General features: G+C 42.3%; 2 protein-coding genes across 4 annotated transcripts in view; one reads left to right on the top strand and one right to left on the bottom strand.

Annotated features, from left to right (window-relative positions):
• Nucleotides 1-295: 295 nt before the first annotated feature.
• On the bottom strand, nucleotides 296-14056 carry LOC106565071 (ras-related protein Rab-22A). The gene is made up of 4 exons (XM_014131700.2): nucleotides 13768-14056; nucleotides 5938-6017; nucleotides 5529-5610; nucleotides 296-898 (listed from the first exon to the last, which is right to left on the bottom strand). Exons 1-4 carry the CDS (start codon nucleotides 13801-13803, stop codon nucleotides 854-856), a joined length of 243 nt encoding a protein of 80 aa, XP_013987175.1. The 5' UTR covers nucleotides 13804-14056; the 3' UTR covers nucleotides 296-853.
• Nucleotides 13670-27532, top strand: part of LOC106565070 (serine/threonine-protein phosphatase 4 regulatory subunit 1) — a 53152-nt gene continuing 39289 nt past the window's right edge. For 2 of the 3 annotated variants that reach the window (XM_045691391.1, XM_045691390.1), the window contains exons 1-11: nucleotides 13670-13957; nucleotides 15265-15309; nucleotides 15897-16026; nucleotides 16689-16795; nucleotides 17124-17266; nucleotides 18658-18804; nucleotides 19569-19676; nucleotides 20228-20293; nucleotides 20845-21003; nucleotides 21221-21345; nucleotides 21517-22007. In XM_045691391.1, coding sequence (XP_045547347.1) covers nucleotides 13930-13957; nucleotides 15265-15309; nucleotides 15897-16026; nucleotides 16689-16795; nucleotides 17124-17266; nucleotides 18658-18804; nucleotides 19569-19676; nucleotides 20228-20293; nucleotides 20845-21003; nucleotides 21221-21345; nucleotides 21517-22007 — 1549 coding nt within the window. In that variant the 5' untranslated portion in view covers nucleotides 13670-13929. Of the gene's footprint in view, nucleotides 13958-14074; nucleotides 14294-15264; nucleotides 15310-15896; nucleotides 16027-16688; nucleotides 16796-17123; nucleotides 17267-18657; nucleotides 18805-19568; nucleotides 19677-20227; nucleotides 20294-20844; nucleotides 21004-21220; nucleotides 21346-21516; nucleotides 22008-27532 lie in introns of those variants that run through there. The other variant, XM_014131696.2, reaches the window with a different exon arrangement.

Below are 27532 nucleotides of genomic sequence, written 5' to 3'. Positions count from 1 at the left end.
ATACGCCATCCCATCTGGTTTGTGCTTAGTGGGAATGTAATTATTATTTTTTTCAACAGGACAATGACCCAAAACACACCTTCAGGCTGTGTAAGGGCTATTTGACCAAGAAGGAGAGTGATGGAGTGCTGCATCAGATGACCTGGCCTCCACAATCACCCGACCTCAACCCAATTGAAATGGTTTGGGATGAGTTGGACCGCAGAGTGAAGAAAAAGCAGCCGACAAGTGCTCGGCATATGTGGGAACTCCTTCAAAACTGTTGGAAAAACATTCCAGGTGACGCTGGTTGAGAGAATGCCAAGAGTGTGTAAAGCTGTCATCAACGCAAAGGGTGGCTACTTTAAAGAATCTAAAATCTAAAATATATTTTGATTTACTTGGTTACTACATGATTCCATATGTGTTATTTCATAAGTGGGGGCTCGTCCGGGATCTGTCATTACTGACACCCATGCCGCTCATGCAGATTGTTATAGTGGTTAGTTCAGTGTTGAGCGTCATAGCATTAGTGTTTGCTATTGGTTGGCTCTTGTGTTTTGGCGTAGTAGTTCAAAATGGCTACTTTTGATGTGAAATCCTTTTTTCGTGGGAGGTGTTTGACAAGTGTCGTAAAATTGATTTAATGACCTTGGCAGACCATTATTCATTATCTATTTCGCACAGTTTAGTTAAGGCGGAGGTTAAGAAACCAGTGTTATATATTTTGTTAGAAGAGCAGGTGCTTGTGTTACCGCTGCCTGAGCCTACTACCCCTGTAAGGGATGTTGTGGCTCCGGTATGCCCGTCGGTGTCTGAGGGCGAGGCTAAAGCTCCAGCCACTTTGCCCCGTTTTGATCCCCTCTCCCCACTGTCAACCGGTGATGCCAGGAGGGATGTCCGATCGATACAGTTCCAACTGGAGGCAGAAGAGAGACCCCAAATTAGGCGAGAGAATCTCCAGTTGGAGATGTGTAAAATTGAGGCAGAAAAAGAAAAAGAACGAGAACAGCGGCAGTTAGAGTTGGAGATTTGTAAAATTGAGGCAGAAAGAGAACAGCGGCAGACGGAATTCAAAATGCGCCAGATGGAACTGGAGGCAGAGACAGCGAGGCTAGCCTTCGTTCCTGCTGTGCCTGTTAGTGAGGCATCCTCGCCAGCTGTAGCTTCCAACACATTTGACATTAGTAGGCAGATTGCCTTAGTACCTTTGTTTAGAGAGTCAGAGGTTGACTCCTATTTTTTTGTGTTTGTGCGAATAGCCGTAGCATTGAAATGGCCTGAAGAGGTGTGGTGTTTATTACTTCGGTGTAAACTAACTGGTAAAGCCCAAGAGGTTTTGTCAGCGCTACCTTTGGAAGACAGTTTGAACTGTGAAGTGGTCAAAGCTACTGTTCTTCGCGCTTATGAGCTTGTGCCTGAGGCATACCGACAGAGATTTAGGTCTCATCGAAAGTCTTCTAATAAGACTTATGTGGAATTTGCTAGAGACAAGGGAAATCTATTTGATAAATGGCATGCTGCTAGTAAGGTAACTGATTTCAACTCTCTCCGGGAATTAATCTTGTTGGAAGAGTTAAAAAATTGCTTACCCGAACGCATTGTAGTTTACCTAAATGAACAGAAGGTATCCTCCCTGTCAGAAGCATCTGTGTGGCAGACGAGTTTGTGTTGACGCACAAGAGCGTGTTTTCGGCTCATACCGAGAGTAGAGCCACTGAGTTGCCTACTTTTAGCCCTAGTCGGCCAGCGGTATATCAAGCACGCCAGAAAAATGAGTGTCCCTGTTTCTATTGTCATAAACTGGGACATATGATTAATGATTGCTTCCTGCTAAAACGCAAACAAGGGATGCCTATTCGTGCCAAGCCGCCAACAGGTGTTGGGCTAATTCGTACGGTTGTGAGGTCTGAAACGAAACAGGTGCCTCAGGGTAAATGTAGTTTGAAAGTCTCAGTACCCGATCGCAGTTATGAACCATTCATTTTCGAGGGGTTTGTGTCCATAACGAATGACGAAGCATCTCAGTGTCCGGTTCAAATCCTTAGAGATACTGGTGCGGCGCAGTCGTTTATATTGTCTGATGTGTTGCCCTTATCCGACAATACATACTGTGGTTCCAGTGTGTTAGTTCGGGGTATTGAAATCGGTTTTGTCCCAGTGCCATTGCACTTTGTGAATGTACACTCTGAGTTAATCAGTGTAATATTCAGAGTGGGGGTACGTCCTATGTTGCCAGTAAAAGGTGTGACCTTTATAATGGGTAACGATATTGCTGGAGGAAAGGTAGTACCCGTATTGGAAGTGTTGGATAAAAGTGACCACTCTCACTCCAATGAGCTGGCACAGAGTTATCCACATGTGTTCCCCGCTTGTGCTGTCACTCGTGCTCAGACAAGACAAGCTGATTGCTAACCAAAAGGTTGACGACAAGCTTCCTAAATGTTTTTCTAATGTTGTCTCAGTGGAAGAGGTAAAGAAGAAGAACGTGGCTTACTTCCTTGATGGTAATCTCCTCATGCGTAAATGGACATCCCATGTTGACGCGGATGAAGATTGGAATGCTGTTTACCAAATAGTGATTCCTACAGCCTTTCGACAAAATGTGTTATCCCTTGCTCATGATCACCAGTGGTCTGGTCATTTAGGAATCACAAAGACTTATGATCGGATCCTTCGACATTTCTTTTGGCCAGGTTTAAAACAAGATGTGGCTCAGTTCTGTCAGACATGTCACACATGTCAGGTTACAGGAAAACCAAATCAGGTTATTCCTCCTGCTCCTCTTTGTCCTATACCTGTCATAGGTGAACCATTTGAACATGTGGTGGTTGATTGTGTTGGACCGTTACCGAAGACAAAATCGGGTAACCAGTTTCTGTTAACGATTATGTGTATGGCAACAAGATACCCCGAAGCCATTCCTCTGCGAAGGATTACAGCTCCGGTGGTGAGTAAAGCCTTAATTAAATTCTTCACGACATTCGGGTTACCTAAGGTGGTACAAACTGACCAAGGTACAAATTTCCTGTCAAAGCTCTTCAAGCAGGTGTTAAAATCCTTGTCAGTTACGCACCGTGTGGCAAGCGCATATCACCCAGAGTCTCAGGGTGCGCTTGAACGATGGCATCAGACACTGAAGTCTATGCTACGTAAATATTGTTTGGAATCTGAGAAAGATTGGGATGAGGGAGTTCCTCTAGTTTTGTTTGCTGCTCGTGAAACTGTACAGGAGTCCCTAGGGTTCAGCCCGGCTGAACTAGTGTTTGGACACACAGTGAGAGGACCAATGAAAGTACCTAAAGAACAGTTTTTGTCCCAAGGGTTGTGTACGGGAGATGAGAATGTGTTGGACTACGTTAGTCGCTTTCGTGAGCGCCTACACCAAGCCTGTGCTCTCGCAAAGGAAGCTCTCTCTTCCTCACAGACGAGTATGAAAAGACACTATGATAAACAGGCTGTTTCTCATCCACTACAGCCAGGTGACCAAATACTGGTGTTATTGCCTGTTCCAGGATCTTCACTGTCAGCTCGTTTTTCTGGTCCTTATTTGATTGAAAAGAAATAGATGAATCTCTCTGTAACTCATTCTCTCTCAATCTCGCTCTCTTTCTGTATTGATCTCTCTTTTGTTTTGCAACTACATGTCACATTTGTCCGGTTATCCTGTGAGTATTGTTTTGTTGTTTGACTGTTTGTTTGTTTGTTTGGTGGGAAAAGGGGTACCAAGACAAGTCGCCCATGGGTATACATTACCCGTAGGAATACTTTGTCTAAGTACCCTAGTTAGAACTGGGCGGACCACCCACTGTATTTTTGGTTAGTTAGCTAGCTGTTCTTGAAGTAGGCTAGTCTAGTTTAGGGGTGTTTTGGATTATTGTTTCTTTGCTTGGGTCCAGCTCAGCCCCTTTTCTCACACCCCTTTACCGTGTGTTTAAAATAAACCCTGAGTGTTTGACGGTAGATTTCAGTTGTCTGTGGTTTTTGTTCTCACTGTTACTTGTCACGATTATAATTTGCAGGAGTTATGTTACGGGTCCCATTTCCATCCCCCCTAGACTGCAGGGCCAAAAGGGATTCGTAACATAAGTGGAATCACAAAGACTTATTTCATAGTTTTGATGTCTTCAGTATTATTCTACAATGTAGAAAATAATAAAAATAAAGAAAAACCCTTGAATGAGTAGGTGTGTCCAAACTTTGACTGGTAATGTATGTAAATGAGATATTTCAGAATTTATTTTTTAATACATTTGCTCAAATTTCTAAAACCATGTTCTTACTTTGTCATTATGGGGTTTTGTGTGTAGATGGGTGAAAAAATAAAATATTTAATCCATTGTGAATTCAGGCTGTAACACATCAAAATGTGGAATAAGTCAAGGGGTATGAATACTTTCTGAAGGCACTGTAGAATCATGAGAATCGCAATACATATCGTATCGGCACCTAAATATCGTAATGTATAGTGAGGTGTCTGGCAATTCTTAGCCCTACTAACGTACAACAGATTTTGAGTTTTGTCTTTAGTGTTTTGTTAGCAGAAATGCTTGATGATTCTATATGTGCATCTCATTACTCATATACTGTATCAGTTGAAAGATAATCTATTTTAGTCATGTCGTCTGTCTGTGTGGGCTATAAAGTAGTCCAGATCTAGCGCCACATAGCGTCGTAGACAAACATCGCAGCAGATCATGTTGCAAGTGGCCCCTAGACTCTCGCCTGTCATGTTATGACTGCTGAAGAGCCACTCGTCTTGACAGTTCAAAGGACATTGCACATAGAAGATATGCTTTAGCATAATGTGGACTGCGCTCCTTTGATGCAGCACACATAGCTAAAAGTTCAAGTTTGTGGTGGTGTGTGTGTGTGTGTGTGTGTGTGTGTGTGTGTGTGTGTGTGTGTGTGTGTGTGTGTGTGTGTGTGTGTGTGTGTGTGTGTGTGTGTGTGTGTGTGTGTGTGTGTGTGTGTTTGACAGAGAGAGAGAAAGGAGAGAGAGAGATAAAGAGAATGGAGAGAGACAGGACAGATGAGAAGTTGCATGACAGACATATTTATGTCATCTAGTAAACTAAACCGACAGCAGTGGTCTTAAGAGTGCACAAACCATGATAGCATAACCTGCCACTCAACTACAGGAAAGGGCCTTATTAAATGACTGCAGAAAATGAGGGAGTCGGGGATGTTTTGGTGTGGGCAGCTAAATGTAAGCTAAATATTGCCCCATAAAAGGCACAATGCATTACTGCACTTGCAAGAGTATGCCCTTAGCATAGACCTCTATGGCCCTGTTCAAATTCCTTAAAATTGTCCTTCCTTTCTTGGCGTAATCTCTGATTTAACCTACTTGGATAGGTCAGTGAGAGTGATGATTCCAATATGTTGATCTCACCCATCATGTGAGATCTATAATTAGACTAGCTCAAGGAAGGGAGGAAGGAAGGATGCATTTTTATTCAAACATGGCCTATGTCGCTGTCTAATAAGGACCACTTCATTTGGAGCAAAGATATTGTTGAATATGGAAGAGAGATATGATAACTAACCCTCTCTTGCCCTGCCATGTCCCAGATGAGGAATTTGTGCAGCTCATTTTGATACTGCACTGTCTTTGTCATGAAGGATGCCCTGGAAAATAGAAATACAACCATACCGTGTGAGTCACATTTAAAGAGCAGGTTAACATGGCATACAATTAGGCTCACCCCTTTACCCTATCACATAATAAGAAGTACAGAAGTGATACATTGATTACCCTGTGATAAATTGATTAGCCTAATCCCAGATCTGTTTGTGCTACCATAACAATTCCTTGCCACACACTGTCATCAGTTGACATGATAGCACAAACAGATCTTAGACCAGGCTTTGACCACAACACCTCCCCCTCCACATACACCAACCCCACCATCTCTCCATGATATTTACAGTGTGTGAAGGACTAAAATAACTTACCCAATAGTTGGATTAATGTTGGGGTCAAAGCTGTCCTCCACAAACCTCCAAACAATGCTTGACTTTCCAACCCCAGTGTCCTGAAGAATCACAAGAGAACCGAGTTAGAATCCATCCAATAATCCACCCATACTTGTTTACTGCCAAAGCCACACAGACCATAACTTTTCATCAGGATTCCATCATTATGTGAAGAGAATATGCCATTGGTTGAAGAAACAAAATATTCCTGCCACTATGCTGCAAAGATTGAGCAACCCCTGTCCAATACATAAAAATGTAATATGATCAACATTAGCCAAAACTACTATTGATGAGGAAAATAGACTTGAAAAAGAGTTGCAACTGTATATGCAGGTCGTAGGCTATTTGTCATTATAAACTGTGGTTCGAGCCCTGAATGCTGATTAGCTGAAAGCCGTATATCAGACCGTATACCATCGTGACGTGACTATCATTAATGCGATCACTGTTATCTTATCAAATCAATTAACTATGTTTAATTGATTACGCGATGAAATTAATAATGTAACAATTAACTCAGTAACTTGGGGCACCATGGGAAAAATTATTTAACGAGTTATTATCTCCCAAATGAAACTCTTATAAGATATATTCATATCTATAGAAAAGTCACTTATTAATGTATTTTTACCTCATTTCAGTCTCATTCTGAACGTCGTAATAGTCTATAAATCTGCACGAACCCTAGTCTTCATGATAACTCAGCTTACACAAATTGGCTTAATTATTTATTTACTAACTGACAAAATAATTACACAGAAATACATAAACACACACAGTATAGGTTGAATTGATTACTAACATAATGCAATGAAAAGTCCCTAGTGGACTAACCCGATATGATGGCTGGTTACACAATGAAAGAGGTGGGGAAAGAAAGAGCGGGAGAAGGAGAGACAAAGGAATTAAACTATCGCACATACAGTTGAATAATACGCTCATCGTAAATATGGATATTTAGCACTCCAACAACCACTGATTCGGATTTAGAAATGCAATGTACATATTTACGCTTGTATGTCTTTGTTGTCTCGCTCGGTTGAAATCGCCCGATCCGTCTGTGATGAATAGTTTGACGGTCTCTGGTTGTGTAAGTCTCTGGTTGTCCACTAGAGGTCACAATGTCCTTTGATCTGGAAGTGTTCGTTAGACTGGATATATCAGACGTTCCAATGGTCGTTTGAAAGATCTTCCTTGTGTCGTTGGTGAAAGTTCTAGACTACTTTACATTATCCAGCTGCAGACTGAGTATGTTTGGTATAGTCTTCATCTTTCTTCACTCGTCGAGTTTCAGAGGGTCTTACCATTTTCTGGTCTGGTAGAGTCTAACCATTCATCAGCCGTGTAGCCACCGCTCCACGCTGTCTGGTCTCAATGGTTGATTATTCAGGGTACAGCTAGAACCACTCTACACACCGGCAGCAACCCAGCATGTTTTGGTCTTGTAGTTTTAAACCATTTGTCACGTATTCAGCTCGCGCTGCAAGTATACTGGTCTAGTAGTTTTAAACAATTTTACACGCCAGTAGCAAACCGGAAATGTACTGGTCTTGTAGTTTTAAACCATTTATCAGCTGTGTAGCCACCGTTCCAGGCTGTCTGGTCTCAGTGGTTGATTATTCAGGGTACCGCTAGAACCACTTTCCACACCGGCAGCAACCCGGCATGTTTTGATCTGTTAGGTTCTGAGAATAGGAAATATACTTTTTCATGTTACTGAGGGACAGAGGGTAATGTATAACGTTTACATTATGTCAGGATATGTTATTGTTAGCCATCAGAGATCCTCTGAGAGGAGAAGAGACACCGTCTGGTACCAGTCACTATGACAGCCGTGAGTTGGGGGGGAGTGAGTCGTTTCGGCAGAAGTCAGGTCCGATGAAGTGAGGAAGAACATATATCACTAAAGGTTCTGTCTAGCAACAGATATGCATTGGCTGTTCAGATGTGTTGGAGACTCAGCATAGGAGAAAGGGTTAAATACTAATGCTCGTGTGAATATGTTTCGGTGATTCAGCTGTTCGATCCTTTGGGAAGAATAAACTTGGTTTAAGCTTTCAGTGTCCGTCGAGTTCTTACTCTAATAATTAGAACCTAACAGGTCTAATAAGTTAATTCTTTAGGAGTCTTTTTACAACATTTAGATGTAACTCTGACATATACAGTTGAAGTCGGAAGTTTACATACACCTTAGCCAAATACATTTAAAATCCGTTTTTCACAATTCCTGACATTTCATCTTAGTAAAAATCCCCTGTCTTAGGTCAGTTAGGATCACCACTTTATTTTAAGAATGTGAAATGTTAGAATAATAGTAGAGAGAATTATTTATTTCAGCTTTTATTTCTTTCATCACATTCCCAGTGGGTCAGAAGTTTACATACACTCAATTAGTATTTGGTAGCATTGACTTTAAATTGTTTAACTTGGGTTAAACGATTTGGGTAGCCTTCCACAAGCTTCCCACAATAAGTTGGGTGAATTTTGGCCCATTCCTCCTGACAGAGCTGGTGTAACTGAGTCAGGTTTGTAGGCCTCCTTGCTCACACACGCTTTTTCAGTTCTGCCCACAACTTTTCTATGGGATTAAGGTCAGGGCTTTGAGATGGCCACTCCAAAAGCTTGACTTCATTGTCCTTAAGCCATTTTGCCACAACTTTGGAAGAATGCTTGGGGTCATTGTCCATTTGGAAGACCCATTTGCGACCAAGCTTTAACTTCCTGATTGATGTCTTGAGATGTTGCTTCAATATATCCACATCATTTTCCTGCCTCATGATGCCATCTATTTTGTGAAGTGCACCAGTCCCTCCTGCAGCAAAGCACCCCCACAACATGATGCTGCCACCCCGTGCTTCACAGTTGGGATGGTGTTCTTTGGCTTGCAAGCCTCCCCCTTTTTCCTCCAAACAAAACGATGGTCATTATAGCCAAACAGTTCTAATTTTGTTTGATCAGACCAGAGGACATTTCTCCAAAAAGTATGACCTTTGTCTCCATGTGCAGTTGCAAACCGTAGTCTGGATTTTTTATTGCGGTTTTGGAGCAGTGGCTTCATCTTTTCTGAGCAGCCTTTCAGGTTATGTCGATATAGGACTCATTTTACTGTAGATATAGATACTTTTGTACCTGTTTCCTCCAGCATCTTCACAAGGTCCTTTGCTGTTGTTCTGGGATTGATTTTCACTTTTCACACCAAAGTATGTTCATCTCTAGGAGACAGAACGCGTCTCCTTCCTGAGCGGTATGATGGCTATGTGGTCCCATGGTGTTTATACTTGCGTACTATTGTTTGTACAGATGAACGTGGTACCTTCAGGTGTTTGGAAATTGCTCTCAAGGATGAACCAGACTTGTGGAGGTCTACAATTTTGTTTTCTGATGTCTTGGCTGATTTCTTTTGATTTTCCCATGATGTCAAGCAAAAAGGCACTGAGTTTGAAGGTAGGCCTTGAAATACATCCACAGGTACACCTCCAATTGACTCAAATTATGTAAATTAGCCAAACAGAATCTTCGAAAGCCATGACATAATTTTCTGGAATTTTCCAAGCTGTTTAAAGGCACAGTCAACTTAGTGTATGTAAACTTCTGACCCACTGGAATTTAGATACAGTGAATTATAAGTGAAATAATCTGTCTGTAAACAATTGTTGGAAAAATTACTTGTGTCATGCACAAAGTCGATGTCCTAACCGACTTGCCAAAACTATAGTTTGTTAACAAGAAATTTGTGGAGTGGTTGAAAAACGAGTTTTAATGACTCCAGCCTAAGTGCATATTCCGAGTTCAACTGTACATTGTGAAAGCTCTTAAAGTTACAATGTTTCCGTTATACCGTCTTTAATGACATCACAAATGATACGACATAATCATTGTATGGATCCCCACAGACCATTTCGCACATTCTTTATGTTTAGAAATAGTGTTTCATTATCCACTTTTGGATGTTGAAGTTCTTTGGGCAAGAGTCTCTCTATACCACTCAGACATTCCATTCTTGGATACTGCAAAGGCAAGAGTGTCACGATTCCCACCGACGGTGGCGCCCCCTCCTGCTCGGGTGGCGCTCGGCGGTCGTCGTCACCGGCCTATTAGCTGCCACTGATTCCCTTTTTGTTTTCCCCTGTTTGTGATTGTGCGCACCTGTTCTGAGTGGGGGTGATTAGCGGGGCTATTTAATATAGCTGGTCCGCCTTTTCTTTGTGCGGGATTATTCTTTACTGTAGAGGTTTGTGTTGACGCGTTTGCGCCACATTGTTTTTCCCGTGTGTTTGGGGCACTTATATTGTGTGCGCTTATTTCTCTGTTTGGGGTGGCTTGTTTATTCTCGCCTGTAGAACTTCATTAAAGCCACTACATTATGCTCGCTGCTTCCTGCGTCTGATTCCACCTACGACGCCCGAGCCTTACAAAGAGAGAGAGAAAGTTTTACAACCGGTAGTTAAAGTCCTACAAAAGTTCCCACTCCCTCTCTTCCTCTCTGGTGGGAGAGAGGGGGATCTCTTTGATCCTCAACCAGGAGGGAAAGTCATGACAATGGCTATGATGAAAAATTTATTTTTACTGCTCTAATATCATTGGTAACCTGTTTATAATAGCAATAAGGCACCTCAGTGTTTGTGGTATATTGCCAATATACAGTGCCTTCGGAAAGTATTCAGACCCCTTGATTTTATCCACATTTTGTTCCGTTACAGCCTTATTCTAAAAATAATTAAATAATTAAAAGACCTCAGCAATCGACACACAATACCCCATAATGAGAAACTAAAAAAGGTTTTTAGAAATGTTTGCAAACTACTAAACAAAAACAGAAATACCTTATTTACATGAGTATTTAGACCCTTTGCATCCTGTTTTCATTGATCATCCTTGAGATGTTTCTACAACTTGATTGGAGTCCACCTGTGGTAAATACAATTGATTGGACATGATTTGGAAAGGCACACACTTGTCTATATAAGGTCCCACAGCTGACAGTGCATGTCAGAGCAAAAACCAAGCCATGAGGTCGAAGGAATTGTCCATAGAGCACCCCAAGACAGGATTGTGTCGAGGCACAGATCTGGGGAAGGGTACCAACACATTTCTGCAGCATTGAAGGTCCCCAAGAACAGAGGCCTCCATCATTCTAAATGGAAGAAGTTTGGAACCACCAAGACTCTTCCTAGAGCTGTCCTCTCGGCCAAAATGAGCAATCGAGGGGGAAGGGCCTTGGTCTAGGGAGGTGACCAAGAACCCGAAAGTCACTCTGACAGAGCTCTAGCGTTTCTCTGTGGAGATGGGAGAACATTCCAGAAGGACAACCATCTCTGCAGCACACTACCAATCAGGCATTTATGATAGAGTGGCTAAACTGAAGCAACTCCTCAGTAAAAGGCACATGACAGCCCGCTTGGAGTTTGCTAAAAGGCACCTAAAGACCCTCTGACCATGAGAAACAAGATTTTCTGGTTTGATGAAACCAAAATGTAACTATTTGGCCTGAATGCCAAGTGTCACGTCTGGAGGAAACCTGGCACCATCCCTACGGTGAAGCATGGTGGTGGCAGCATCATGCTGTGGGGATGTTTTTCAGCAGCAGGGACTGGGGGACTAGTCAGGATTGAGGCAAAGATGAACAGAGCAAAGTACAGAGAAATTCTTGATGAAAACCTGCTCCAGAGCACTCAGGACCTCAGACTGGGGCAAAGGTTCACCTTCCAAAAGGGCAATGACCCTAAGCACACAGCCAAGTCAACACAGGAGTGGCTTCGGGACAAGTCTCTGAATGTCTTTGAGTGGCTCAGCCAGAGCCCGGACTTGAACCCAATCTAACATCTCTGGAGAGACCTGAAAATAGCTGTGCAGCAACGCTCCCCATCCAACATGACAAAGCTTGAGAGGATCTTCAGTGAAGAATGGGAGAAACTCTCCAAATACAGGTCTGCCAAGCTTTTAGCATCATACCCAAGAAGACTCACAGCTGTAATCGCTGCCAAATGGTGCATCAACAAAGTACTGAGTAAAGGGTCTGACTATTTATGCAAATGTGATATAAAAAATATTTTAGGAATTTGAAAAATGTCTAAAAAAACTGTTTTTGCTTTGTCATTATGGGGTATTGTGTGTAGATTGATGAGGAATTAAATTTTTTAGAATAAGGCTGTAGTGAAACAAATTGTGGAAAAAGTCAAGGGGTCTGAATACATTCCGAATGCACTGTATCATTGATAAGGGCTGTATCCAGGCACTCCACGTTAAGAACAGCCCTTAACCGTGGTATATTGGCCACAAACAACACCCCCTCAGGCATTATTGCTTAAGTATTCATTACCAGTCAAAAGTCATTCAAGGGTTTTTCTTTATTTGTACTATTTTCTACATTGTAGAATAATAATGAAGACATCAAAACTTTCAAATAACACATATGGAATCATGTAGTAACCAAAGAAATTGTTAAACTAATCAAAATAAATGTTATATTTCATATTCTTTAAAGTAGCCACCTTTTGCCTTGATGACAGCTTTGCACAGTCTTGGCATTCTCTCAACCAGCTTCATGAGGTAGTACCTGGAATGCATTTCAATTAACAGGTGTTGTCACGTTCATTGGAATGATCAGACCAAAGCGCAACGTGAGTAGCGTTCCACATAATTTATTAGAAAGTGAAACTTAGCAAAATACAAAACAATAAAGAATAAACGAACCGTGACGACAATGCAATGCTAACAGGCAACTAAACAAAAAACAATATCCCATAACCCACAGGTGGAAAAAATGCTACTTAAAAATGATCCCCAATTAGAGACAACGATTACCAGCTGCCTCTAATTGGGAATCATACACAATCACCATCATAGAAAAACAAACCTAGAACCCCACATAGAAATAATAAACTAGACTAACCCCCCCATTCACGCCCTGAGCTACTCTACCATAGAAAATAAAAGCTTTCTATGGTCAGGACATGACAGGTGTGCCTTGTTAAAAGTTAATTTGTGGAATTTCTTTCCTTAACGCATTTGAGCCAATAAATTGTGTTGTGGCATACAGAAGATAGCCCCAGTTGGTAAAAGATCAAGTCCACATTATGGCAAGAACAGCGCAAATAAGCAAAGAGAAACGACGGTCCATCATTATTTTAAGACATGAAGGTCAGTCAATGCGGAAAATTTCAAGAACTTTTAAAGTTTATTAAAGTGCAGTCACAAAAAACATCAAGCGCTATGATGAAACTAGCTCTCATGAGGCCCGCAACAGGAAAAGAAGACCCAGAGTTACCTGTCCTGCAGAGGATAACTTCATTAGAGTTAGCAGCCTCAGAAATTGCATCCCAAATAAATGCTTCACAGAGTCCAAGTAACAGACAGATCTCAACATCAAATGCTCAGAGGAGACAGTGTGAATCAGGCCTTCATGGTTTAATTGCTGCAAAGGATGGAAGGATGGAAACCATGTGTTGGATGTATTTGATAGCATTCCACTACAGCCATTCCCCCGAGCCGGTCCACCCCAATTAAGGTTCCACCAACCTCCTGTGATCCACACAAGCATTTGAAAATCACCGCACCAGTTCACGCACCGCCTTAAAACCCCACTGAAGAAGACGCATTGTCTTCGCCCAATCCTTATTAGTCCAAATAATCAATGACGAAATCCTCAAACCAGGAACTACTGCTGCTCGTATAGTCACATAATTCTACGTGCGTTTTGAAAGAGTCGCGCTGTTTCACCTGTCCACGAGAGATTAGACATATTGCAATCTGAATGAACAGAGAATCGATAGTTCAGTTACATGAATACAAATAACACTGGCTTACCCCAAGAAGGCATATTTTTAACTCTCTCTGCGCCATATCGATCTCCAAATTAATAGAACGTTAATGAACATTCCAACCACGTGACTGATTGCTAGCTAGCTGACAGATTAACAGATTTCTAGCAAATAACTTATCTTCATCAAATAACTAAATACAAATCACATGCCGCTCGAAGAGAAACAAATACAAAGTAAGTCCTCAACTTCTGAACGTTAAACCTCATTGATATAATTTGCCATATGTTGATTACTGTAGCTAACAAGCTATAAAATAGCAGCGCATCGACTCCATCTTGAACTACGATCCAATGTGTCACGTGACAGTTATGTTTATTTTTGGTTTGGAAATATAGCAACGAAGCCATTATGTTCGTTGCAATAATCATGAAGTAGATTCCGTCACAAATTAAATTATTGTTGATGAACACACAAAAAACAACATCAGGAAGTACTTTCAGGAAGTAGTTTTGCTTACGTTGAGTGACAGCCCACACGGTTGCTCGTCGAGCAGATAATCAAGATGGCAGGTAATGTGGCTATCATAATAAAATTTATTCGAAACTTTAACAAAATAGTTGTTGTAAAAATAAGTATTTTATGAAAAGTTTCATGTATTGGCATGTCATTTCTGGTTTTGTGTGTTTTCAATCAATTACAATACCTTGGCAGCAAGCTGTGTTTTCAAGCGAAAAGGCTAGCTCGTTAGCTATAGCTAACTGTTAGCTAATGTCGACTAACTATGCTCTAGCTAACTAGTTCCAGTATTTCTAACTATATGCTTGTTGTTGACAACACTGACACTGCAAATGTTGTTTCTAGGTATTGGTTGTAGCTATAACGTATTTTGTATTAGGTCTAGCTACTAGCTAGGTAGGTAGCCAATGTTAGCTAACATTAGTTAAATATGTCAGGTCGACTTGCTTTCATGCCTAAGCTAGTTAGCTACGTTAGCCGGTTGACCTAGCAAGCTAGCCTCTCTACGCCGATATCTTTGCATACCAAATCCATCTCAAAAACAAAGACTTATAGTAACGTTAGCTAGTAAGTTACCGTGTGATTTTGCAACCTTATACACAGTAGCTTGCTAGCAATGTTAACGTTTGTTCGTTCATTTCCTTGGCTGAAACAGCATAAACAAGAGTTGTTATGGGAAGGATTTGTTTTTTAGTTAGTTTTAGAATTAGCCCAGAAATGTCCCAATGTTATATTTTGTAAACATAGGCAGCTAGCCACTGCCCTCTATGGTCTTACTTGTTACCACTGGATTAGGCTAAAGTTAGCTAGCTAGATGTCTCCCTGGCTTCAACCAAATCAAATGTATTAACTAGCTAGCTAACGTTAGATCATTTAGGCACTTGGCCATTTCTTCCTACATAGTAACAGTTGACGTATTAGCCAACCCTCTTATCCCCAGGGAGCGATGTAACTATATAATGACTGACGGGTATGTTGATAACATGTTTGTAAAATCAGTACTCTACACCATTCCATTTTGCAGGTCTGTCTTTATATTTTGAAGATGGTCATGATGATTTGGATGACTGTGAGTATTCCCCCTCCATCAATATGTTTCAAATGCTATGTTCAATTCTTGTGTAGTTAATGTAGAAAGAGTTACTGAGACTAGGAAACATATGATGCAGGCTTTTCTGACACCTTCCACAGTTTGAAGATTTTAGGGAGCGTGCAGTTTCTGGTTGACCCTGTTCATCCACATGAAGTGTAACGCTGTTAACAGTCACCCCCTAACATATGTCAGATGCCTCCCCCTGGGTTCAGGCAAGCTATTATTAGCAATATAGACCATATATCCCTGTTGTTTAGGGCAATTAAACAACATACTAGACCCCTTTATGCAAGGCAAGCACATAGCCTACCAATTTTGAAACTGAAACAGACAGCGGTCACTTTTTCACTTGCTTACTCAGGTTAAAAGTCTTACTACTTGTGCCCGGATCACTTCAAAGCTCACTTATACCAATATGATAATTGCAACACTGAGCTTATTTTGACAGCAGTGGTTCCTTGTTGAAATTCATGTGCTTACTTACCAGGTCTCCTCACTCACTAACTTAATCTTGAACAATTCTGATTGATTGATTCTGAATTTGTGATTTTCCTCCTGGACAGTTGGGTTCGATGACTATGGATCAGAGTGTGACGGAATTCGCATCACAGCTTTCCTGGATGCAGGACAGGACAATCTCACCCCCCTGGGGAGACTAGAAAAATATGCCTTCAGTGAAAACGTCTTCAACAGGTAAGACTGAATATGATGATGCACTTGGATACATGCCACAGGGAAGCAATAGGAAATATTTAGAGATAATGTGATGTTCAAGATGACTGCCATTTGTTTTTGCAATGTTTGACCGCAATACAGTGTTGATTGATAAGTTCTGGTTCTATGTGTTCTTGTGAATTCAACAGACCTGGGCTCATAGCTTGGCATGGCGAGAATGTAACAAATTATGTCGGGGCGTTAGTGAATGGGCTGAGTGAAGGCCGGGCATTCGGTACTGCCAGGTCTCTCACTCACACTGCGTCAAGACATGAACTTGTTAGGGACCACGCTTGTTAAGACAGGCCTGGTTTGACCTAAGTGTTTCTGATGTGGTTTCTTGCTTTCTGCCCAATGAAAGATAAAAGCTTGCCAGATGCCCTCAGTGGTTTTAAAGACCTCAGTGTGTGCTTTTGGCATAGCTTGTGCACATCTCCTCTGCAAACCTTTAACAGCACCCCATCAACAGCCCTCCATTGCCCCCAGTTGAATTCAACTCATGGAAAGGCTGTTTTCATGCTCTGCTTGTTGAGTTCAAGTCCTCAGTCGGGTGATTTCCAAGTTCGTCAGCTACGGGCCATTATGCTGCTTTGGCTAGATGTTGGCACAGACATTAACTTGGGGCTTGTGTTGCTTTCTAGGCAGATCGTGGCACGCGGGCTGCTTGATGTGCTTCGAGAGTTCAGTGACAATGAGAATGACTTTATTAGTGTCATGGAGACAGTTGCCCGAATGTCAGAAGATGGAGGTAGATGTTTTTTTTTTTTTCTGTCCCTCATATTATATTGTCTCATTATTTTACAATTATGTCATTTGTTTGTGAGATTGGGGTCAATTCCATTCCAATTGCAGTCACTGGAATTGGACATGGAAGGTTGGCTATCAATTGGAGTGCAATTGAATCATTGAATTGACATTTACATGTCTGAATTGATCCCCAAATTGACATTTATGTGCAATTGACCCCAAACCCCCAATACAAAATAAATTGTATTGTTAGGACTTTTTTATGCGTATTTGTGACCATCTCCCTATGTGTGTGTCTGTGTCATCTTCGTGCATGTGCGTGTCCTCAGAGCCCACAGTGCGCGCCGAGCTGATGGAGCAGGTGCCCAACATCGCCATGTTCCTGCACGAGAGCCAGCCCAACTTCCCAGCAGCCTTCTCCAGATACCTAGTGCCCATCGTGGTGCGCTACCTCACAGACCCCAATAACCAGGTAGGAACAAACGACTTCCACTCTAACTGCAAACAATGGACCACAACGAAATGTTGATGTTATCTTAAGCAGTTAAGACACATCTGAAACCCTGTGCCTGTCATTTGTGCCTTTGGATTATAAAGGTTGATTGTTAGGCCTAAATGTAATTCAACCAGTGAAACGCAAAATGCAAGAATATCAAAAGATTTTACAGAATTACAGTTCATATGAGGAAATCAGTCAAAATGAAATGCATTCATAAGGCCCTAATCTATGGATTTCACATGACTGGGAATATAGATCTGCATCTGCACCTAATACCTTTTTTGCACTATTGGTTAGAGCCTGTATGTAAGCATTGCACTGTAAGGTCTACACCTGTTGTACTTGGCGCACGTGACAAATTAACTTTGATTTGATCTGTTGGTCACAGATGCCTTAAAAGTAAAGGGTCTCAGGATCTCGTCACGGTATTTCTGTACATTCAAATTGACATCGATAAAATGCATTTGTGTTCATTGTCCGTAGCTTATGCCTGCCCATATCATAACCCCACCGCCACCATGGAGCACTCTGTTCACAACGTTGATATCAGCAAAACGCTCACCCACACGACGCCATACACAGGGTCTGCCATTGTGAGGCCGGTTGGACGTACTGCCAAATAATATAAAATTATGTTGGAGGAGGCTTATGGTAGAGAAATGAATGTTCAATTCCCTGGCAACAGCTCTGGTGGTCATTCCTGCAGTCAGCATGTCAATTGCACACTCCCTCAAAACTTGAGACATCTTTGGCATTGTTGTGTGACAACTGCACATTTTAGAGTGGTCGTTTATTGTCCCCAGCACAAGGGGCGCCTGTGTAATGATCATGCTGTTTAATCAGCTTCTTGATATGCCACACCTGTCAGGTGAATGGATTAACTTGGCAAAGGAGTAATGTTCACTAACAGGGATGTAAACAAATTTGTGCACAACATTTGAGCGAAATAAGCTTTTTGTGCGTATGAAGAATTTCTGGCATCTTTTCGTTCAGCTCATGAAACATGGGACCAACCCTTTATATTTTTGTTCAGTGTAGTCAATGTTCGTTTTAACTTGTTAGCATTTAGCTAACAGTGTCTGTCATTTTGCTATTAGTTTGTGCTAATTTTGTTAGCATTGTAGTAATAAAGGCCCAATGGGCTTTCTTGTGTTTTAGCTCCCCTTGTGTGCTATGCCGGTAATACCGTAAATGCTGGCATAAGAGAACGACGGACTGACAATATGAAAATCTGCATACAGTCCAAGCCTAGAAACAAATGTGTGGAGTACAATAACCGCTAGCCCGGAGCTGTAATCAGTCTGGATTTCCAAACACTTTATTGTAAAGATGTCAGTACTGACAGATGTCGTCTTTTCCCTAAGGTGCGGAAGACCAGTCAGGCGGCCCTGCTAGTGCTGTTAGAGCAGGGGCTCATCTGCAAGGGCGACATGGAGACCAAAGTGTGTCCTGTTTTACTAGACCTCACCGAACCCAGCAGCGACGATGACTACAAGATAGAGGCCGTCGCGGTAAGATAAGATTGCATTGGGTTTATTGATTCAAGCTCACATTTTGATTTAGTTCACAAACTGAAGAAATGCAGAATTTACTTTAATTAAATGTAATGTAAAATGCACTCGGAGAGAAACCAGAACCACTAATCTTGCCAGTATCCATTGATCATTGTTTGTATGCCCTGTTTGTCTTTATGTCCTGTAGTCTGTTACCATGTTTTTCTTTAGGTGTGTGTTTTTCCCCCAACTTTGATAAAGATATACAGGGCAAAAAGACATACAGGGTATAAAGATGAAAGATTAGTGGTTCTGAGCCATAATACCTAAAACAAATGGCAGACAAAAAGGATATAGGCTGATCTCAAGAAAGAGGATAGTTGTTAGTGGACCCTAGCCAAAATATTTAGATCAATATGAGATCAATACAGCTGCAGTGGATGGGCAGTGGCTAGACAAGTCTGCATTAATCCATGGTCACTAGCAGTACCATATGTGTGTTAGAGGCTTTTATTTATTTGTAACCTTGACAAGTGCAATAGTGTTTTTTTTAGAATCAAGCAATGTGCATCCTTTGTGCTTAGAACCGTAGGGTGAAGTTGACACTAGAGGCTGATCTTTGGTCAGTTTTAGTATTTTTCCCACTAATGGCTAAGGTTAGGATTGGGGAAGGGAAACTGATCCTAGATCTGTACCTAGGGGAAACTTCATCCCGGAGCCCCTTTGGATTCCGTTACAATAGTATTGATTCCCGTGTCCTCTTCTCTCTCCTTGTTCTGTAGATCATGTGTAAGCTGGTAACCATGCTGAGCAAAGACACAGTGGAGCACCTGCTGCTGCTGCGCTTCTGTGAGCTGTGCAGTGATGCCAGGCTCTTCCAAGTCCGCAAGGTGAACACACACACACTTCTCTGTATGCAACTTGAACCCGCAGAAAACATGCTCCCACATTAGATCACACTTTTGACAATAAACATTGCACACTGTTTATGGTAGTTGCTAAGGGATTGTGTTTCCCATCTCGATTCATCCAACATTTTCACAAACTGAATCATTGCAGTTGCCCAAGAATGTGTTTTGTGATTCAGTATGAAGGCCTACAGTAATGTTGTTTTCTGTTTGGAATTTTAATCCTCTCGTGAAGTTGGTGCCAGTTAGGGAAGGTGTATTTGAGAGTAGGAAAGGGAGGATTTTATTTGAACCCCTGTGGATTTCCTTGAGCTTGTGATGACTGTAATGTGCCTCAAAGACTGTGTCCCAATGATGCCCACTTTGTACTGTTGTGTTGGAATAAATAGTCTGTAAGAGACATCTGACATGCATAAACATTTTTATTGGATAAAACATTCAGCAAAAAATATCTGGTACTCCAGAATTTGTGAGCCACAAAAAGGTTACATGAACCACTTAAAATATATATATTTTTTACTCTTTTCCTTCAGGTTTGTGCAGCCAATTTCGGAGAGTTCTGTTCCATTGTGGGTCAGGATGCCACAGAGAAACTACTGGTGAGAAACATTTGGAAAAAAATGTCACTAAAATGTTTATTTCCTCCTCACAATCTCAAAGATATGTACATGTCTATCATTACACAACATACTGTTGTGGTATTGGTCGTAAATGACTGGTGGTTTTAACCACCATTGTGTTTTTCACATTCCTTAAAGGAAAATTCCACCCAAAAACTATTTTGGTATTTGTTTCATTAGCCTGTTGTTGACCATAGTCCCAAAATGTTTTTCTTATGTTAACAATGGCCTAATGAAAGAAATACCAAGAGTTTTTCCTTTAACATATGTTCATTGGGACACATCGTAGCAAAAAGTTAACAGGTAAAATATCTTTGAATTTCACTCCGTTTAGGATTGTTTTCTTCCATTTCTTACCTAATGAACACAATCATGTAGTTAGGGAACTGGGGTATATTCATTAAGAGCCAAATGGAAGCCAACTGGATGAAACGGGGAGGGATCTACCTGAATTTGACCAATGAGAAACGTTTTTGCTACAGTCTCCACTAATGAATGCATCCCTGGTAATCATTCTCTTCTGTCACCAGATGTCCAAGTTCTTTGACCTGTGCTCGGATAGCCTGTGGGGCATCCGGAAGGCGTGTGCAGAGTGTTTCATGATCGTCTCCAACTCCACCTCCCCAGGAGTGCGACGCACTAAACTGTCCCCCCTCTTCATCAGCCTCATCAGTGACCAGTCTCGCTGGGTAAGAGCCTACGCCAGACGCGCACATATAAACACCATACTATTCTGGTGATATTTGTATGAAAGATATTTTCTGCGAGAATGGCCTTAAATTACAATGATAAGTAATTGTCTTGATAATGAATTGATGGTGAACATCATAGAGATGCATATTAATTATGTGTGTGTTACTATGTTCTATTCAATGATGTGGTAAACATACTCTCTTGACCCTCCAGGTGCGTCAGGCTGCCTTTCAGTCTCTTGGACGCTTCATCTCCACCTTTGCCAACCCCTCCAGCACAGGCCTCTACTTCAAAGAGGACGGTACACTACTGGAGGTCCCCAGGTGTCCCTTTGACAGGTTAGGACCCACACACTGTCACCGTTTGACTTGGGGCCAAAAACAATATTCAAAATGGACCATATTAGTAAAATGTAACAAAACTCGTAGTGATTTAAAAAAATATTTAAAACAATGTTTGTAATTGAAGAGGGAAATAAAGGGGTCTCTCTGGTTGGCTCTCTGTTGCAGAGAGTCCCCCCTCAGTATCGAGTCCTCCATGCGCTGCTCCTTCAACGGCCCCACAGAGAGACCCTCGCACCCACCCATCAACCAAGATGGCCGCTCCACCCCAACTCTAGAATGCATGTCCGGGGGAGACAGCGGCAGCGACTCCACACACACTCCTCCCCGAGACCGACACGAAGGCCAGGAATGCAACAACAACCCTCCCACAAACAACAAGGAGACGGGACAAACGGACGAGAATTTTAACTCTTTCCACTACTGGAGGCCTCCGTTACCAGATATCAGCGAGGAGCTGGAGATGCTGAAGGATCAGGTTCCTCTGCAGAACCAGACTGGGGGAATAAAAGAGGGAGAGAAGGAGGAGATGGTGGTGCTAGAGGATGGGGAGATGGAGGCAAAGGAGGAGATGGCTAGTCTGGAGCCAGTCACCAGCTCTCAGATCCAGAAGGTGTTGGACTGCCTCCAGCCCCACATGGATGACCCTGATGCACAAGGTGAGGGTTGAGGAAAGCATCTCTTCAAAGGTTGTTAATAAAGTTATTTTTTCATTATAATTAGTGCAATAATTTAGAACAAAGTGTTTTATGGTGACAATGGGCTGGATATCATCCAACCATCACAGCATTATTTGACTCAGTGAACTTAGTGGAACTGACAGCAATTTAGCAACATAAAATCATATACACCCCCAAGCAAGCACCTAAATATTGACATTTTCAGGTTTTCATACGATCATCGATTGTTTGGAAATGTAGAGTAAGGCATTTGTGAAAATTCTATAGCAATAGAGTGGGAGAGTGGCTGTGCGTTTGGACAGTTGATAGACACTGCAGTAAATAAAAATGTGTCAGTCTTGTCCAGGACCGGACTCTACACAGACCTATATGCAAATAAGCCATACGGGCCTGCCATCATTCTCTTTGAACTGGACTGCATGTTTACGGGCAGTAACAACAGCGCGACTTTAGATCGTTAGAAAGCATTTGCCAAAAGCAACAAATACACCTGAAAGGATTTCTGCAAATATGTATATACCACAGGTGTCCTCCTACATTTAGGAACTTTACAGTCCTGTTGACCAAACCACCATGAACAGGTAGGCTCTCTTCCCACTCAGTTGCTTATGCACATCAACAACTATCAATTCAATTTATTTATAAAGCCCTTTTTACATCAGCTGATGTCAGAAACCCAGCCTAAAACCCCAAACAGCAAGCAATGCAGATGTAGAAGCACGGTGGCTAGGAAAAACTCCATAGCAAAGCATGAATCTAGGAAGAAACCTAGAGAGGAACCAGGCTCTGAGGGGTGGCCAGTCCTCTTCTGGCTATGCCAAGTGGAGATAAGAGTACATGGCCATTAATCTGTTGAGGACAGACGTTCCGCTAGCGGAACCCCGTTCCGCCTGCGGAACCCCTAGCCAACAGCCAATGGCATCGCACGGCGCGAAATACAAAACCAACTAAAATACCACAATTCAGTTTTCTCAAACAATCAACTATTTTACACCATTTTAAAGATGACTCTCGTTAATCTAACCACATTGTCCGATTTCAAAAAGGCTTTACAGCGAAAGCAAAACATTAGATTATGTTAGGAGAGTACATAGACACAAATAATCACACAGCCATTTTCCAAGCAAGCATATATGTCACATAAACCCAAACCACAGCTAAATGCAGCACTAACCTTTGATCTTCATCAGATGACACTCCTGGGACATTATGTTATACAATACATGCATGTTTTGTTCAATCAACGTTGTATTCATTCAAAGGCTGAAAGAAAAAAATGTAGTCTTGTGACCGCGCATCTCCAGTCTCACTGTCCCCAGGCTGACCACTTACAAATTCTGCTGCTGTTCTTTGCCCAGAGACAGCAGACACCCCATTCCACTTTCTGGCGGCTTTAGAGAGCCAATGGAAGCCTTAGAAAATGTCACGTTACAGCACAGATGCTGTATTTTCGATAGAGATGCAACAGAAGGACTACAAATTGTCAGACAGGGCACTTCCTGTATGGAATCTTCTCAGGTTTTGGCCTGCCATATGAGTTCTGTTATACTCACAGACACCATTCAAACAGTTTTAGAAACTTTAGGGTGTTTTCTATCCAAATCTACTAATTATATGCATATTCTAGTTTCTGGGCAGGAGTAGTAACCAGATTATATCGGGTACGTTTTTTTATCCGGCCGTGAAAATGCTGCCCCCTATCGCAAAGAAGTTAAGGCCAGATTGTTCTTCTAGATGTTCAAACGTTCATAGCTGACCAGCAGGGTCAAATAATCAGTGGTTGTAGAGAGTGCAACAGGTCAGTACCTCAGGAGTAAATGTCAGTTGGCTTTTCATAGCTGAGCATTCAGAGTTAGCATAGATACTGGAGGCTGAGATGGGTGGGTCGGGGGACACTGGGTCCGACGATATCCTGCCTGGTTGACCCTGTCCGGGGGTAAATTAAAATGTGCAACACCTCCGCCTTTGCGTGATGCGTGGGGGATGGTCACTAGTGTAACCAGGAGGAGAGGCCTCATTTAACACAGTAAATTCATCAGGTTTGAGCCATGTTTCAGTGAGGCCAATCACATCAAGTTTATGATTAGTTCATTAACTGACTGCCTTGGAAGTGAGGGATCTAACATTCCGGTTGACTGCCTTGGAAGTGAGGGATCTAACGCACCGGTTGAGCATGCCAACAGCATTTCTTTCCAGAAGCCTTGAGAAGATTGTCCGGCTGCAGGGACTTTGCAGGGGATTTATACTACTGTCTGTACTTACTGGTGGCACAGATGCTGTTTCATCCTTTCCTACACTTAAATTGCCCTTGCCTAACGATTTCATCTGAAGCTGTGCTTGCAACATGGCTATCCTCACTGTAAGGTGATAGTTCTCATGTATGTTATGAGTACAGCGACTGCAATTATATGTTAATGTTACTACTTAGCTTTTTTGGCTGATGGAGGTCCTGTAGAACCATGTCCAGATAAAGCGTCCGAGGTGAAAAAGTTGAATTAAATAATTTGTGCTAAGGAAAAAACTAAGACGTTGGTAAATCTATTTAAAATTAAATACCGAAAAGTTTGGCAGATAGCCAAGTTGCAACAAACAACACAGCAGCACGGAGACAAGTCCGGAAGTTGACAAGTGTTAGCCAGAGCGAGATGAGCTAAAATCTACTGAGGGAACAGTAGATGAACCCTCAAACCTTTTTAGCTTATAGTTGGCTGTCAAAATTGGACTGAAACGTTGGGGAAAAGTAGCCTGCTCGCCCTTCTGCAGCTTGCCTGCTAATGCATACTTGTCCCAAGCCACATTTTGACAACTGAATGAAAACTTGCCAGCCTACCCTCCCATTTGATCAAATGACAAATACATTTGATTGACAACTAAGAGATATGTTACCTGTGGATAACAGTCCAAGTTTAGCATAGCTAGCTAGCTAAGTGATTCACATTTCTTGCTAGTGTAACAAACCGGCTCATAGCCCGTAACAAAGAGAGACAATGTGGAGATCAAGGAATAAAACATTAACTAAAGTAAACTATATACAATTAAACAATGGTGTGTGTGTGTGTGTGTGTGTGTGTGTGTGTGTGTGTGTGTGTGTGTGTAAGTGAGTGGTTGTGTGCATAGTTGGTGATAATGAGGGGTGTTGAGGTGCCAAAACAAGCCACAAACAGCCGCAACCAAAAATAAGTGTCTGCATGGAGAGTCTCCTCAATGAATGGGGGAAAGGTGTACTTAGCCCCGGGACACACCTGAGCCCAGGTGTCCCATTTCGCTGACGACCCTCCCAGCTCCGCCCACCAATATCCTAATAAGGAAAACAAGACAAACAAACAAAATACTGCCCTGGTTAACACTATCCCACTGCTCCAGCCAACCTCGTCCTCTCCAGACCTCAGCAACCTTTGCGCACAGGAAGCAACCTTTAAGAGTCAAGAAGAACGAGGACAGCAGGGAACAGGACAATACAAAAATAAACAGTGGTCTGTCATGTGGACGACACACGTGCTCGGGGACCACCCATATGAGAATGCGTGTCCACCAATCAATAGGACCAGATGCGTTCAGGAACAGGGCGCACGAGAGAGCGAGTCAGCAAAGACATTATCAGACCCCCTGCACAGGTAATAACCAATCATTCCCAAGAAACGCATCAGTTCCTTTTTAGTAGTTGGTGGTGGAAAAGCATCAATAACTACCACTTTAGCCCGAACATAATGCACTTCACCCTGCCCAACCACCTTACCAAGGTACGTAACGGTTGCCTGAGCAAACTCACATTTAGCCAGATCGATAGTGAGGCGACCCGCATCCAGGCAGTCGAACAAGGCTTGAATACGGGACAGATGCTCCTCCCAGCTATCTGCATAAACCATTATATAGTCCAGAAACCAGCACAACCGAGCAGACAACCCTATTCATAAGGTGTTGAAAAGAGGCATGTGCATTACGCAGGCCGAAAGTCCTAACTGAATAAGACTGGTGGTGGTAGTAAAGGCAGAGATTTCACGTGTCTACTCATCAGTGGCACCTGCCAATAGCCCTTTAACAGGTCAGACTTGCTCAAACTTTGTTTCTCCAACCTGATCAATGCAGTCCTCCATCCGAGGAAGAGGAAATTAATCTGCAAAGCCACTTGTGAGTCAAAACATACTCATCCGCCAAAACCGCAGCTTCACAGACACTTTTCGTTCATTAATGTATGTGGCTATACGATCAGGGATTGTCCTTAAATTGCTCTAGCGTAATCAGATCACACAGCCCCTGGAAAGTCGTAACCGCAGAGGTAGAACACCAGCGATTAAACTGAAGATATCTCTCACGCAAACTCAACATCAGTCTAACAGCTTTTTTGTAAGGTTCTATATCGTTGACGGTAAGCCACAAGAACAAATTCATAAATCTGTAACAGCCATTCTAACCTTATCATAGCTGACACTGTTGGCTACACCAAGAGCTGAATATGATTCCTGCCCTTTACTTGTCAACACACTGCAACATTAAAGTACGATCAGAATCAGGTCAACTCCTAGCGTCAGCAACACGCTCAACCAACGAAAATAACATCTCAGGTTCCTTATAAAATTTTGGCAACAACCGTAACTTTACAACATTATGAGAATTGTCCGGGGCACTACCGAGAGAGGAGCGACCCCCCCCCTAGGTAAATCTTGGTCACTTTCCCAGAACAAACTCTCCCAAGGGCTTTCTTTCCCTAACCAATTCTAACTGCTCGTTGCAGCTTGATTTTAGTATACTCCAAATCCTGTTTAAATTCCAATTCCTTTTCATACTTAACACGATCATGCTCCAGCTTAACACGATCGTGCTCTAGCTGTAACAGAAGCAGTTCTTTCTGCTGTTAAAAAGAGTACTAGTGCTAACAGTCGGAGCGGACCTTGTAACAAAAGGTGGCGTGTCCTCGGCAGAGGCTGCCCCAGTGGTAACTTCTTGTATACCACTCTCCATCAGATTGGCCTTCAATAGCAACCTAACATATTATTATTTTTTTGACGTTTCTCACTAATTTCAACCTGGTAGTGTTCAGCGATCTTCAACAGCTGTTTTAGTACATTATTATAACAGTTCTGCTGTTGGAACGCAAATGAACTAGACGCCATAGTCACAAGTAACTACTAAAAATAATCTCGCTCTTCCCCTCTGCTGAGCACACCAGACCACAACAAGAGAAATGCCAATCACGCTGGGCACCACAGGAGAAATATGATACATAAGGAGCTTCCCCAAATCCTACAACAACTCAACCCTAGTCTTCGTGCGGATTCGTGGTGGGTAATTACACACTGTACCCCGCTGGCATGGGGGAAAAAAACAGCACGCTGGCGGATTCCCCCAAGCCACAGATGTGCCCCCGAGACAACTGCTCAGTCCATGGACACCACACAAAAATAACATAACCATGCCCAACGTATTCTAAAGTGAAACCTGTCACTAAGCCTAATAGCGGAAAAGTAAGGCTCTAGCTCCGGGTAGCAAATGGCACTACGCTACCC

Source organism: Salmo salar, chromosome ssa12, assembly GCF_905237065.1.
Source record: "Salmo salar chromosome ssa12, Ssal_v3.1, whole genome shotgun sequence".
NCBI classification, from domain to species: domain Eukaryota; kingdom Metazoa; phylum Chordata; class Actinopteri; order Salmoniformes; family Salmonidae; genus Salmo; species Salmo salar.
The sequence above is the reverse complement of the archived record's forward strand: the minus strand, read 5'-3'. Positions and strand labels throughout refer to the sequence as shown.